General features: G+C 62.7%; 4 protein-coding genes across 4 annotated transcripts in view; 1 reads left to right on the plus strand and 3 right to left on the minus strand.

Annotated features, from left to right (window-relative positions):
- The window catches only part of CHLNCDRAFT_35692 (hypothetical protein), a 2,877-nt gene extending 628 nt beyond the window's left edge, over positions 1-2,249 (minus strand). The window contains exons 1-7 of the mRNA XM_005846958.1: positions 1,845-2,249; positions 1,645-1,730; positions 1,329-1,487; positions 1,062-1,206; positions 581-937; positions 185-368; positions 1-59 (exon numbers count right to left, since the gene is read on the minus strand). Coding sequence (XP_005847020.1) covers positions 1-59; positions 185-368; positions 581-937; positions 1,062-1,206; positions 1,329-1,487; positions 1,645-1,730; positions 1,845-1,980 — 1,126 coding nt within the window. The 5' untranslated portion in view covers positions 1,981-2,249. The remainder of the gene's footprint in view (positions 60-184; positions 369-580; positions 938-1,061; positions 1,207-1,328; positions 1,488-1,644; positions 1,731-1,844) is intronic.
- Positions 2,250-2,480: 231 nt separating this feature from the next.
- Positions 2,481-3,633, minus strand: CHLNCDRAFT_134630 (hypothetical protein; the record flags this gene model as incomplete). Its single annotated transcript, XM_005846959.1, has 4 exons — positions 2,481-2,916; positions 3,068-3,187; positions 3,302-3,395; positions 3,522-3,633. 4 exons carry the CDS (start codon positions 3,631-3,633, stop codon positions 2,481-2,483), a joined length of 762 nt encoding a protein of 253 aa, XP_005847021.1.
- Positions 3,634-4,320: 687 nt separating this feature from the next.
- CHLNCDRAFT_58021 (expressed protein) lies at positions 4,321-6,600 on the minus strand. The gene is made up of 5 exons (XM_005846960.1): positions 6,124-6,600; positions 5,912-5,982; positions 5,665-5,811; positions 5,256-5,370; positions 4,321-5,157 (listed from the first exon to the last, which is right to left on the minus strand). The coding sequence occupies exons 1-5, from the start codon at positions 6,554-6,556 to the stop codon at positions 4,502-4,504; spliced, it is 1,422 nt and encodes a 473-aa protein (XP_005847022.1). The 5' UTR covers positions 6,557-6,600; the 3' UTR covers positions 4,321-4,501.
- Positions 6,601-6,796: 196 nt separating this feature from the next.
- CHLNCDRAFT_134632 (hypothetical protein) lies at positions 6,797-13,440 on the plus strand (the record flags this gene model as incomplete). The annotated part of the gene is made up of 18 exons (XM_005846781.1): positions 6,797-6,887; positions 7,012-7,076; positions 7,288-7,503; positions 7,660-7,953; positions 8,088-8,303; positions 8,508-8,646; positions 8,888-8,982; positions 9,120-9,284; positions 9,424-9,513; positions 9,658-9,801; positions 9,951-10,133; positions 10,264-10,632; positions 10,886-10,935; positions 11,118-11,200; positions 11,532-11,715; positions 11,824-12,115; positions 12,214-12,630; positions 12,772-13,440. 18 exons carry the CDS (start codon positions 6,797-6,799, stop codon positions 13,438-13,440), a joined length of 3,762 nt encoding a protein of 1,253 aa, XP_005846843.1.
- Between the last annotated feature and the right edge of the window lie 130 nt (positions 13,441-13,570).

The following is a 13,570-nucleotide window of genomic DNA, read 5'->3' on the forward strand; positions in this document are numbered from 1 at the left end:
CCAGGATCAAGTGGTTGTCGGTGCCGCCGCTCACAATCGTGTAACCCAGCTCTGTCAGCCTGTGGGTCCCCGAAGTGCAGGAGGCTTCACGCACACCTCCAATCCCCGACATCGCATAGGCTGGCTGGTGCCTCTGCTTATCAGGAACACCACCTTAATTGCTGGCATGCGACCTCAAACCCACCTAGCCGACAGCGCGCGCGCGTTGGCCACCACCTGGCGCTGGTACTCCTTGAACTCCTGCGTGTTGGCCATCTTGAGCGCGACCGCCAGCCCGCTGATGGTGTGGTTGTGGGGGCCGCCCTGGAGACCCGGGAAAACGGCCTGGTTGATGTCGGCCTCAAACTCCTTGCGGAAGAAAATGAGGCCTGCAATCACCAGAGAATGGGTCTGGCGGATGCAGTCGGTTTGTTCATGTACAATATGTACAAGTCAGAGAATGGTGACAGTATGCATGGGCATGCCCAGCCCAGTGCGCCTGGTGACCAGGTTTCAGGAACTGGCGTGTGCGAGGCATGGGCGGAGCCCAAACTCCCAATTGGCCAGTGAGTGCATGCCCTCCCCCAGCACCATGGCACACCTCCGCGGGGGCCGCGCAGGCTCTTGTGCGTGGTGGTGGTGACAATGTGAGAGTGGGGGAATGGCGACTGCACCACGCCCGCTGCCACCAGGCCACTGATGTGCGCCATGTCGGCCATGAGGTAGGCGTCCACACTGTCGGCGATGCCACGCATGCGGGCATAGTCAAAGTCGCGTGAGTAAGCTGAAGCGCCTGCAATGATGAGGCGAGGGCGGAACAGGGTGGCCGTCTTCGCCAGCGTATCATAGTCCACCAGTCCCGTGGACTCGTCCAGGCGGTATGGCATGGACTCGAAGTAAACTGAGGTGGCAGAGACGCGGCGCTTTGCTGTCATGAAGCCGTGTGTCAGGTGGCCGCCTGTGTTTCGCAGGGGGGGGCACAAGGGGGCAGCGGCGTGAGAAGGGCAGCAAGGCAGGATGAATGATGGCACAGCATCACCCTCCCATCCATACCGCTTCGGGGCGCTGCCCCAACAGCTTACCATGGGGTAGGTCAAGGCCCATGATGCGGTCGTGCGGGTTGAGCAGCGCGGTGTACACCTCAAAATTGGCGGGAGACCCCGACAGTGGCTGCACATTGACGCCCCACTCGGCATGGTCCAGCCCAAACGCCTCCAGTGCACGCTTCTGCGGGACGGGGCAGGCACAGCAAGAGTGAGGGGCATGTGGCAGAGTTATCGGCGCAGTGCCAACCTGTCATGAAGAGCCGGCCCAGCACGGCAGCCACACACACACACACACGGTAGTACCTGGCACAGGCGCTCTGCTTGGTCAATGAACTCGTTGCCGCCATAGTAGCGGGCGCCTGGCAGGCCTTCGCTGTACTTGTTGGTCATGCACGAACCGACGGCAGTCATAACGGCACGAGAAGTGAAGTTCTCGCTGGCAATCAGCTCCAGGCCCGTCACCTGTGCCATGGGGCACGAGGTCGGGCAGGCAGGTAGGCAGGGAATGCATGGCTTAGGGCACGCTGCATCATGCATAAACCATCACAGGCATGGCCGGGCACGCGCAACTCCAGGGTTGGGCAGCAACAGGTGGAGCTGCTGGCACACGCCTGCACACCTGCCGCTGCTTCTCGCTCCTGATGATAGAGGCAATCTCAGGGTCCACCTCATCCAATGGACCGTCATACTGGAACAGCTTGGGGGCTGCAGGCAGGCAGCAGGGCGGCGCAGCAACCGCAGCATTGCAACGGCGGCGTGGTGGCGGCGTGGCGGCTGGCGGCACGCACATGCATGCGGCGGAAGCCGCAGCACCCCAACCTGCAGGGGGTGAGGCCAGGGTCGCCCGGCACTGCAGGCCAGCTCGCGGCTGCCTGGAGGGGCGCTGGGTGGTGATGGCGGAGCGAAGGCCATATTGCGCCATGAAGCTGGAGGCGTTCAGCTGCATGCAGCCCATCGTTCTCCTATGCCCGCGTCCTGTCTGGTGCAACAAAGCGGTTGGCAGGGGGAGTCTGTTTTGAAAGCCGTGGGGCTTCAGCAGCGGACGTGCTGAATTCTTCTGGCTCCGCCGGGGGGCTGGATCGTGAGCAATCACGATGCGAAATGAAAGGCTGGGGCTTACACGTGACCAACGTCCCACGTGTTGCACTCTGCTGAGCGCAGCTAGGCTGCTGCAGCATTCTCGAGGTACCAAAAATGCCACGGCGTGGAGCTCACATATGTCCCGTCCGCCCCCCAGAGGCGCCCCCCAGATCCTCCTGCTATTTCTCCGACACTCGACCGGGACCGCCATGTACATTGTCCATCTCAAATCACACTGTGACTCTACAATGATGCTGGGGCAAGGAAAGCTGGCACATGGTGTGGGTCAACGCCAGTCCCCCGGCCCCACCCCCTCCGCTTGGACGGCCGGTGCAGTCCCGCCACAACCCGACATGGCTGCCTGCCGTTTTAGTTTCAGGCGTCATAGTCCTCCTCCTCCGCCTCCGCCCCCGGAACCGCAGCTGCAGCGAGGAAGCTGGGCACACTGACGAGCGGCATCCCACCTCCTGCCCCAGGTTCAACGCCGCCTGTGCCGCCCTCTTCCTGCTGCGGCACGGCTGGTGCAATTGTTGGCCCTCCCTGCCCGGCGGATGCCTCCTGCTGCGCCTCAGGCTGATGCTGTTGCTGCTGCTGCTGGGCAGTGTCTGCATCCGCCAAGTCCCCTGCGGCGTGGTCTTCATCTCTCACACAACCAGCAGAGTCGTTGCCGGCTGGGGCTGCTCGTTCGCATACCGCTGCTGCATCTTCGTCGCTGGTGCCCTTGCGCCCTTTGCCCCCCCTTCCCCCTCTGCCGCCCCTGCTGCGAACCTTGGAAGGTCCAGCCTCGCCTTCGTTGCCGCTGTTCTTCGCCCTGCAAGCGGGGCCAAGCAATGGAGGGCATCCACCACCAGGCATGTGCCAACAACAGGTGGTGGCGCAACCTGACAGCAGTCAGGTTGCGTGACGAGACTGGCAAGGTAAACGAGCAGCATCAGCGTTGCACCTGCATCCCGGCTGCTCACCTTTGGCGCTTCTGCTTGGCGCCCTTGACTGGTTCCGCGCCGGCCGGCGGCAGCTCCGCCACTGCTGCCACCGCATCCTTCAGAAAGTCGAGCAATTCCTCCCCTTGAATGTGTGCCTTGCTGCAGGCAGTGAACACGGGAATAGAAACGTGCAAGGATTTCAGCCCGTGGCACCGGCTTGGCAACACATGCACAGGATTGGTCGCCGGCTGGTGACGCGCCGCTCGGGCGCACATGTGCGAGGCCGTCAACATGCGGGCGCCCCGGCTCTCTGCAATTCGTGCCGCCCCATCCACCATGCTCTGCAGGAAAATGTCCAGAGCCTTGGCTGCGGACGAAGTGGTGGGGGTTGTTGGTGCGTCACGCTTGGTCGCACAAAGGAGGGGTCCTGGGGCTGCTCAAAAGTGGGGCGGCACCTCCCTCGTCCCCGCTGCTGCCCCGCTGCTGAACGCACCTATGAGCACCGGCGAGGCTTTGGACACCTTGCCCACGTCCTCATCCGACTGCATCATCTTCTTGATGCGCGCCTGCAGGTTGGTGCTGGCCTTCATGCCCTTGCTCGCCATGTTTGTTCTGCTGCCACGCCGCCGCTGGCGTCAGCCTCCACCCTGCGGCCACACTTGTCTGTGAGCTGGCTCAACCCTTGCCTGGAACAGGAGCCGCTTGAAGGTTTGGAAAAACAGGGAGCACCCGCTGTCGCCCACAGCAGAGAACTGACCCTGAAGTACTTCGAAGTACACCTTCCACCGTTGGCGGAATCCCCAGAAAACCTTCGTGCTGGTCCAACGTCCCACCAGCTCGGTCTCCAAGCTCATGGCAGATTTGGCTTGTTTTTGTTTTGCAAAACGCGTCAGCAGCATACTTACGCTTGGGGGCAGCGACAGCCTAGGCCGGCAGCTCCACAAAAGGCGCCACCCGCCGCGCCGCTGTGGGTGCACAGTGAGGCACGTCGAAGATGAGGCACGTGTTCACGTCCGTGCATTTCTGGAGGAACTGGTTCCCAGCGCGGGAGTTCAAGATTGTCATGATGGTCAGGCAGCTCATTCTGCCCTGGTGTCATTGCAGAGTCCTGACTCGGCCACTTACAGGCGCCGACAGCACTTGAAGGTGAGGGCGCTGCTGGAGGTGTTGCCATGGATTGCCCGAGAAGCTCCGATGCAAGCAGCAAAGCCCACAGACGTGAACCACTTCCACCAGTGGCACATCTTCCGTAACGCTGTGAATTTACACCCGACCGACTGATTAGACTTGAGCTCTCTACACATGTTACTCTTGCATAATGCTTGTGCAATCCTCATTACAGAGGTTTGTGTTGCAAGCAAGAAGAACTGGCGTGCCACGGTGGCTGGTCGTCCCCATATACTGCCCATGCAACCCCACAGGGACTGTGGAAGGCAGCAGGGTTCCCCGTCTCTTTTACGCCTCATTCGGCTGTCAGCGCCACACAAACTCAAGGTCACTCTCACTCAGCCTGCCATTCTTCACCATCACCGCCAGAGCACCCATCGTAAGCGCCGCAAGGCCCACCACGAGCAACAGGGTCCAGCCAAATACGTACATCATGCTGACCCACAGGGGCGTCTTTACCTCCTCCTCCTCCCGCGCGAGCATAGCCTGCTTCGCCAGCTGCTCCCGGGCTGTGGCCATAGCAATGCGCTGCGCGGTGCCGGCTGCATGCATGGTGTTTAAGCGTGACAGGGCTGGCTTGGGGGAGCTGGCAGCGGAGCGGCAGGGGTCTGCCAGCAAGCTGCGCTTCACCACCACCGACTTGCGTTGGTGCAACTGCTGCGCTGCCGGAGCTGGCCGTGGAGGCTCCTGCCGGTGAGTTGACGGCTCTGCAGTGGCTGTGTCACGCCCTGCATCAGGCATGACTTCTCTTGGCGTGGGTTCAGCCGCCACCGCTGCTGCAGGGTCAGCCAGCTGGTGCGCTGTAGCCGCTTGCGCCTCGCCTACAGCCGTGGCCTCCTGCTGCGGCAACTCCATTGCACCACGTGTGCGAAGCGCTGCCAATAAGTCAGCCACAGCACGGCCCTGCTCCACCAAGGCCGCCTCCACCGCCGCCACCCGGTCCAGCATCTGGTGCGAGGCATCTGCAGCTGGGCGGCGGGCAAAACGGCAAACAATGTAGCAGCGTAGACACATCGGTCGCCATTCCCTGGCAGGGGTGCATGCATGCACCGACACACACCTTGTGAAGGCACTGCCACCACCGCCCGTTGCTGTGCCTCCTCCACCACGTCCAGCCGTTGCTCCAAGCGCACAACCCCGGTGGCCAGCCGCACCTCCAGCAGCTCCAACACATTCTGCAGGCGAAGACAATTTAAGCCTGCCATTCAATCACCCCTGCATGCATGCCTGGGCCCACTGGCAGGCAAGCTGCCCCCCCATTTTCCTCCTGTTGTGCTTTACACACCATGCCTGTGGCAGCAGCCTTGCCTGGTCCAGAAGCGACGCCACGGCGTCCACCTTGCGCTCCAACCGCCGCACCACCTCGCCCAGGCCCTGACAGAAAGTGAATGCACTGATGGTGAGAAGGAGACTAGCATGGAGGTTGGTCAGGAAACAAGAGGCCAGCCCTGTGCATCTGTTGCCCTCACCTGCTCAATGTGCGCAATGTACTGCTGCACCCCCGTCACCACACCAGCTGCACCAGCCTCCCTGCCCTGCTCAAACTCTAGCCGCCGGGTAATGACCTCCTCCGATGGTGCCGCAGCAGCGTGCCGCTTAACCACTTTGATGGCAGTCTGCAGCAAAGAGCCTGGGGGAGTGGTGTGTTCACATGCGCATGTTTGCATGTTCCCATTTCATGTTGCTGGCCTTAGCTCCACCACCCCAATCTGTCACCTGCAGGATCTGCATCTGAAGCTTCTTGTCCAGCTCCTTGTCAGAAAGGAACCGCTTCTGCACTATTTTGGCTGCGGCAGGACAGGTTGAATGCAGCGCAGGCAGAAGTTAGAATGGCAGGCAGATGGAACGAATGGGGCAGGTCTGCTATGCCCAGACCACTCGCCGATACTCAGCCTGTCACGCCCAAACACGCAATTCTACCTGCACACCTGCAGTGGCCAGCACCTTCTCCTGCAAGCTAATGTCCAGATGTTGAACCGCCTTGCTCTCCATGTCCTTCAGGGCCTGCTCAAGGCTCTCCAGTCGGCCCCACAGGTCATCCACCTTGTGCGACTCAAGGTAGGGGGCGCTGGCGGGGGTGTCGGTCCATCCCGTGGAGGGGCTAGCGCCACAACCTGCACTGGCGCTGCTGTGGACTGCCGCCTCCATCCTGCCCGAGCGCTGCGCCTCAATAGTCCAAGAGCCCTGACGCTGCAGCCCTGGGCTGAAGAGTTGGTTTTGAAAAGCAGCAGCTGGCGTGGCCTTGCTGCCTGGGGACTGTGGCACCAGGACCTGTTTGCTGCCCACCTCGCACGAAAACGGCACCGTTTCACGCGGGGTGGCAGCCAACGGAGGTGGTTGAGAGGAGAGAGTGTCTGTCATTTTCTGTCAGGAAGGAAGACATGTGCAGGTGGAGGGCATTTGCGTGCAAGCGGAGAGACGCAGCTGTGAGGCAAGGCCCAACTCTCGGCGCACGGCACTACTCCCACTGTACCGCCCGACGGCGAGCAAAATTGCGTTGCACAGGGTTATTCTGCTGCGAACCACATCTCCAATCGACTTTTTCGGAGCGGGGAGGCTATTGTCCATCCCTAGCATGATCCGGCCCGCTTGAAGCCGCGAATGGGCAACCAGCTCACCCAGCCCTCCCGTCTGGCTGCGGCAGAGGCCGTGGCGGAGCTAGGGGGCAGCGTCACCTACAAGGACAGCCTGGGTGCGCTGCCGCCAGCGCCCCGCTGGCGGCACTGCCCGCCCGCCCATTGGCCTCCACCATCTTGGACAGACGAGCCATGCTCCTTGCCCTCCCTTGCCCATCTATGCTCGCGTTGCCCTCGCAGGCGGCGGCCGCTTCTTCAAGAGCTCGCTATGTGTTCATGACGATGGCGGCCTGGTGGTGGTTAAGGTGCGTTGCAATCCATCATCCGCTGCTGTTGAGAGGGTGTCAGCACCAGCAGTGCTGGTTGCTCCCGAAGCTTGAAAACCCTCCGCTGAATTGCCACCACTGCTGATGCCCATGGTGCCAGAACCTGTGTTACCGAGCTGTTGTGCCTGCGTCCACCTAGACATTGTGCACTGCCCAACTGACTTGCCTTCCACACCCTCCACCTCCAAAGGTGTATGCCAAGCGCAGTGACACTCCCGAGCTGCGCCCCTATCGTGAGCGGCTTCTGGGCATGCGCGGCGCACTGGCGGGGCTGGACGACTCGCACGCCTGGCCGGTGCAGCGCGTGTACGAGAGCGAGCGTGCCGCTTTCCTGGTGCGGCAGTACCTCCACGCCAACCTGGCGCAGCGCATAACCACACGCCCCTTTCTCACCCTCATTGAGAAGGTGCGACGACACCAGCATCGAAAAGGATGAGGCAGAAGTCTTGGGCACATGTGGCCGAGTGTGTGGCTAAGGAAGAGCTTTCAAGTCCACTGCCGGCGGCTGCGGCGCTCTGTTAACGACCCAGCCCCCCTTACTTCTGTTCCCTCACCTCTGCAGCGCTGGATTGCATACCAGCTGCTGCTGGCGTTGGCACAGTGCCATGAGCGCAGCGTGTGCCATGGCGACATTAAGGCCGAGAACGTGGCGCTGACCTCTTGGGACTGGGCCTTCCTGGTGGACTTTGCACCCTACAAGCCCACTCTGCTTCCTGCCGACAACCCCGCCGACTTCTCCTTCTTCTTCGACACCTCGGGCCGCCGCAAGTGCTGCCTGGCCCCCGAACGCTTTTATGACCCCGCTGCCGGCATCACGCCACAGCAGGCCGCTGAGGCGTCACTTACCCCTGCCATGGTGCGCCGCAGGGGGGCAACGTGTCCATTGCTTTCATTCATGATCAGCAACTCGCCCTCATCCACTCTCTGCTCTACTGCATACCGCCCAACTGCTGCTGTATTCCACCGCCCCTGCACATCCCCCATCTGCAGGACGTCTTCTCCCTGGGCTGCGTGCTGGCTGAGCTGTTCCTGGATGGCCAGCCGTTGTTTGATTATTCCCGCCTGCTGGCCTATCGGCTTGGCGGCGCCGCTGCTGCCGGGACGCTGGCGGCGCTGGACAAGGTCCACCCCAGCGTGCGCGGCATGGTGGCCCATATGGTGCAGCGAGACCCTGCCAAGCGCCACTCTGTGCAGCAGTACCTGCAGGTATGTTCTTGCAATTATCTGTGTGGGTGGGGTGGGTGGGGGCAGCGACGGCTCGCTTTCTACTGACATACCATGCCAGCACGCAGTGGGCCCCCACACCACCCACACCCACCCACACCACCACTGCGCGTTTGTGCCGCCACATCGAAAAGATTCTGCCTGACCTCTCCACCTTGCATTCGTTTATGTGGGCGTTACGTGCAGGAGGCTCGCACAGCGGCGCTGCCGCCCTGGCTGGCTTCCACTATCCACCCCTTCTTTGCCTCCATGCTGCATCTAGACACCGATGCTCGGGTGGTGCTGGCCACCCAGGAGTATGCGCATGTCAAGGACCAGCTGCTGGGTGGCAGTGGTGGCAGAGAGGAAGCAGCAGGAGGCAACAGAATGCCTGTTACGCCCCTGGAGTTGGAGGAGCAGGCGCAGAGTCTTGCAGAAGAGGGTGGCGGCGGCGATAGGCCATCGCTGGAGCAAGCAGTTGGGGGACTGATGTCAGAAGCGCAGACATCGCTCAAGCGGCTAGAGGGTCGCCGCAGTGGCACCAGGGGCGGCACACCGCGCATGGCGCCTCGCGGCACCTCTGGCAGCTGCCAAAGTGAGCTGCAACAGCCGGCAGAGCAGCAGCAACCACTACGAGGATTGGCAGTGGGCCGGCAGCAAGCATCATCGGACGGCACCGGCGGTAGCTCGCCAGAAAGATCCCAACAGCAGGCGCAGGAGCAACAGGAGGAGGCAGAGCAGGCACGTCCAGTGCAGCACGAGGGGATGGTGCTTGTTGCGGTGCTGCTTTGCACGCTGCTGCGCGGCTGCCGGCTGCAGGAGTACAAGGCCCGCGTTTTGCGGCTGCTGCGGGACGCGGCAGCGCACTGCGACGATGAGACACGGTTGCAGCGCGTGTTGCCTTACCTGGTGGCAGCCACTGCAGAGCCATTAGCAGCGGTCAAGGTGGTGGCGCTGCGCGCCGTGGTGCGCGTGCTGGCACAGGTGTGGCGGCTGTGCTGGCTGGGCTGCCAAACCCGAATTGCTCACACTGCTGCAGCTGCATCTAACCCAGCAACACTGCACCCAGCATTGTTTAGCCATGCACACTTGTGTGCCTTTTTTGCTGCTACCCATGCCGCAGGTGCGTGGCGTGCCCCCTAGCGAGGCCAAGGTGTTCAACGAGTACGTGCTGCCCTCCCTGTCCCTGCTTCCCTCGGAGGCCGAGCTCATGGTGCAGGCAAGCAAGCGGCAGGGTGGAGCAATGTGATCTGGGAACAGGACAGGTCCTGCCAGCCAGCCTGCGGTAATATTCAGCAAACAAACCTCACCTGATTGCAGCTTCCCTGCGCATCTCACCCCCCGGCTGAGTTTGCAGGTTGAGTATGCCTCCTGCATTGCCGAGCTGGCTGCCACTGCACAGGCCTTTCTGGAGCAATTGCAGTGCCGCCGGCTGCAGCACGCTGCCAGCTCACCAACAGGCTCCACCAGCAGTTCCCCCGTGCTCAACTATGATGAGGAGGTGGGCCATCCACATGAACATACATACACCAGTGCAGCATCTGTAATGGTAGCCAGTGATCAACACGAGGGCAGAATACCATAACCTGTTCTGCCCTCCTGGCCGTCTGCCCGTGCCTCCCCCCCCACCCCCCCCCGGCCCACACACAGATGGCCCACCTGCGTGCTGGTGTGGAACGCGTTGTTCACGACCTTTTGGTGGGGCCGCATCCCGAGACCAAGCTGGCGCTGCTGCCACACTTGACTCAGCTGGCGGCATTTGCTGGGCGGCGTGATACTGCTGACGTATTGTTGCCCTCACTGCTCACCTTCTTCAACAGCCAGAGCTGGCAGGTACTTGGTGTCACACAAACAGGGGCTGGCTGTATGTGCTGTCTGCTGACTTGCCATTATGCATGCACCAGTTCACCAATGCTTTCCTGAATTTCCCTTTATGCACGCACCCCCCACACATGGAACTCAGGTACGCGCCGCCTTCTACGCTGCCTTTGTGGGTGTTTGCCCCAGCCTGGGACCAGAGGGTGTGGCGGCCATCGTGCTGCCCTTCCTGGACCGGCTGGTCGGCGATCCCGAGCCGGCTGTTGCGGCAGAGGCGCTCGGCTTTCTGGCCTCAGTGGCACGACGGGGCCTGTTGCGCAAGCGGCACCTATTGTTAGTGGCAATGCGGCTGTGCAGCCGGCAGATGCTGGGGCCAGGAGTGGCGACACCACTGCGTGCCGCGGCGATTGACTTTCTAGCAGCTGCGGCGGGGCAGTTATCCGAGGTGGATGTGTATGCGCAGCTGCTGCCCCTGGTGCTGCCGCACCTGGCTGCTGAACCACTCAGTTTAAAGGTAAGAGCAGGGCCTGGGTACATGAGTGCAAAGCGGTGGCCTTAGTGGGGCTGAAAGGTGCGCACACCCCTGTCCAGAGTTGGGCACAGAATGGCCGAATTGCTGCACCCTGTTGCCCACTGCTTGCTGCTACAGCATCCTCAGGAGATTGCGCAGGCACTGAGGGCTGAGGGCCAGGCCACCGAGGCCAGCCAGAACAGCAGCCAGAGGGCGCTCAGGAGACGCCGCCCACCTGTGTTGCCAATGCGTCCAGGCTACCCTCCGGTGCCACCGATACCTCGTTATGGCCCTGTCTCCGGCTCGGTGGGGGACAGCAATGGCCGGCACTCTCTTGATTCGCTGGCAGCTCCTGGCGCTGGCAGCCGGCTTGCAGCGGGCAGCAGTAGCAGCAGCGTCATGTTTTGCGACGGTGCATCTGGGCCAGCGGCAACAGGGCTGGGCAGCCGCAGCATGCTGCTGCCGCCGCCCACTGCTTCCACTTACAGCCTCCTGGTCGACCCCCGCTACCTGCTACACGCCTCCTCCTACCTCTCTGCTGCATTGGAACAGTCCATGGTGGCCCAAGCAGGTGCAGGCGGCCATCTCATTGCCAGCACCAGCTCGGCGGGCCATCAGCGCACCAGCGGCAGCGGCTCCAGTGCCCACACTCGGCTCGACACATCGGCTCATCTGGGTCCTGCCGACAGTGGTCAGCAGCTTGTGGCACGGGCGAGACGCAGCCTGCCGCAATCTGCCAGCATTGCCCACAATATGCGTATGCCGGCAGGGTTGCCGGTGCAGCAGCAGAAAGAGCCAGGTTAGCCAAAACACTGTCCTCTTTTTGTGCCTCGTCTGCTGTTACCTCTCTGCCTCTATGCTCGTTACCTTTTCTTACGCCATGTTAACCTCCTGTCTTGCAGCCGGGTTGGCGGGCCCCACGCAACCGGCTGCCTTTGACGGCGGCAGCGTGCGGGATGCCATGAGCGCAGCCCTGGCGGCTGGCATGCCGGGGGGCAGTGGAACAGATGGGGGCATGGGCAGCCAGCATGTGGCGCCCTGGTACCCACGTGGCGTGCTGGTGGCGCATCTGGCTGAGCACAGAAAGTGCGCAGGTTGGGGGACGGTTTGTGCATAAGTGCAGCCTTCAACTCACAATCACGATGTTGCAAGCACTGCCCTCCTGAGCAATGTCATCTGCTCTGGCCTCCGCAGGTGTGTCAACCGACTGGCCGTGGCTGGTTGCGGTGCCTTTTTTGTCAGCGCTTCATCCGACGAGACTGTCAAGGTGTGGGACTGTCGGCGTCTGGAGAAGGACGTCTCCTTTCGCTCCCGCCTCACCTACACTGCCCAGACGGGGCGCATCACCTCGGTGACCGCCTGCCAGGACAGCCAGAGTGTGGCGTCAGGCAGCGCGGATGGCAGCATCCATGTGTGGCGAGTCGAGTATGCAGCACGGGCCGGCGGTGCACCAGAGCGCTACACAGGCATTATCAGCTGCCGCCAGGTGTGCCGGGGGCTCAGCATCGGCACCTGGTCAGTGCAATTTGTTATTCCCAAGCTGTCACCACCCTGCGTATCATCGCTGCTGCGCTGCTGCCGCAGGCGACCCCCGACGGCAGCGCAGTGCTGGACCTGGCGGCGTGGGCCCCCTCAATGCTGATCTACTCCACGCAGCAGGGGGGCCTGGCAGCATGGGACCTGCGGGCAGGGCGTGATGCGTGGTCGCTGCCGGCCTCGCCAGTGGCGGGAGTGGTGGAACGGTTTGTGCTGGACCCCGCCGCTCACAACTGGCTGCTGGGGGGCAGCTCTCGCGGCCAGTTGTCGCTGTGGGACCTACGCTTCCGCCTCCCCGTCAACAGTTGGCAACACCCGGCTGGTGCACCCATCACAGCGCTGGCGCAGGCCTCGGCGCCGCTGCACCGCCTGGGCCTGTCTGCGGCAGCGGGGCCACTGGTGTATGTGGCGGCGGGCGAGCAGGAAGTTGGGCTGTGGGACATTGCGGACGCCAAGTGCCGGCAGGTACATTTGTGCTCCAATTTGGTGTGGGTGGGGCACACGCGGGGCCAGCAGAGAGGTGGAGTACTGTATAGTGGGATTCAGCTGGTAAGCAGCCTCTGCCCTGTCCTACTCTCTGGTTTTCCCGCCTTTCATTTTGTGCAGGTGCTGCGCGTACTGCGTCCTGGAAATAGCGAAACGGTGCGACGGCAGGCGCCCGCCGCGCTGGCACCTCAAGCTGCTGGCCTACTGCCGTCGCGAGGGCTGGACATGATGAGCCGCGCGCGGCAGCTGGCCATCTCAGAGCTCCAAACGCCGCAGAGGCGGCGTGAGGGCTACCGGGCTCTGCTGCCCACCGCTGGCGGCCAGCTTTTGACGGCCGGCAGCGACCGTGCAGTGCGGTGCTGGGACTCGGGCCGGCCGCAGCAAAGCTACGTGGTGTGTGCCCCACCACCGCCCATCCCCACCGCGCAAGTGGTAGGCACGGCGGCGGCACCAGATACAGCGGCTGATGCATCTGCAGGCGGAGCCCCGTTGCTGGCAGGGGGCGAGGGATCGCAGGTCAGCCTGGTGGATGTGCCACAGTACACCTATGCCAGCTGCAGCGTGCACGGCGTGCCGGTGGTGGAGGAGAGCTGCACTCTGCAGCGCAGTTCCAGCGGCGCAGCCGCCAGCGGTGGTGATCGCGAGCAGCATTTGGCACGGGTGGGGTGGGCAGAGCGAGCTGCCGCGCTGTGCCACCAGCTGGCAGTCACCGACCTGCTGCGGGTGGAGGCAAGCGAGCCGCTCCTGCTGTCGGCGGCGGCAGACGGCGTAATCAAGGCCTGGCGGTGACCGGTGGATGGGTCATGGGTCACAGCTCACATCATGTATCGTTGTATCATAGCTGGTCTTGTCACATGTGACTCTCGGACCGAGTGTGATCCGGGGAGGGTGGGGGGCAGGGCGGGGCGGCGCCAGGAGT

This window comes from Chlorella variabilis, assembly GCF_000147415.1.
Source record: "Chlorella variabilis unplaced genomic scaffold CHLNCscaffold_12, whole genome shotgun sequence".
Taxonomy (NCBI): Eukaryota; Viridiplantae; Chlorophyta; class Trebouxiophyceae; order Chlorellales; family Chlorellaceae; genus Chlorella; species Chlorella variabilis.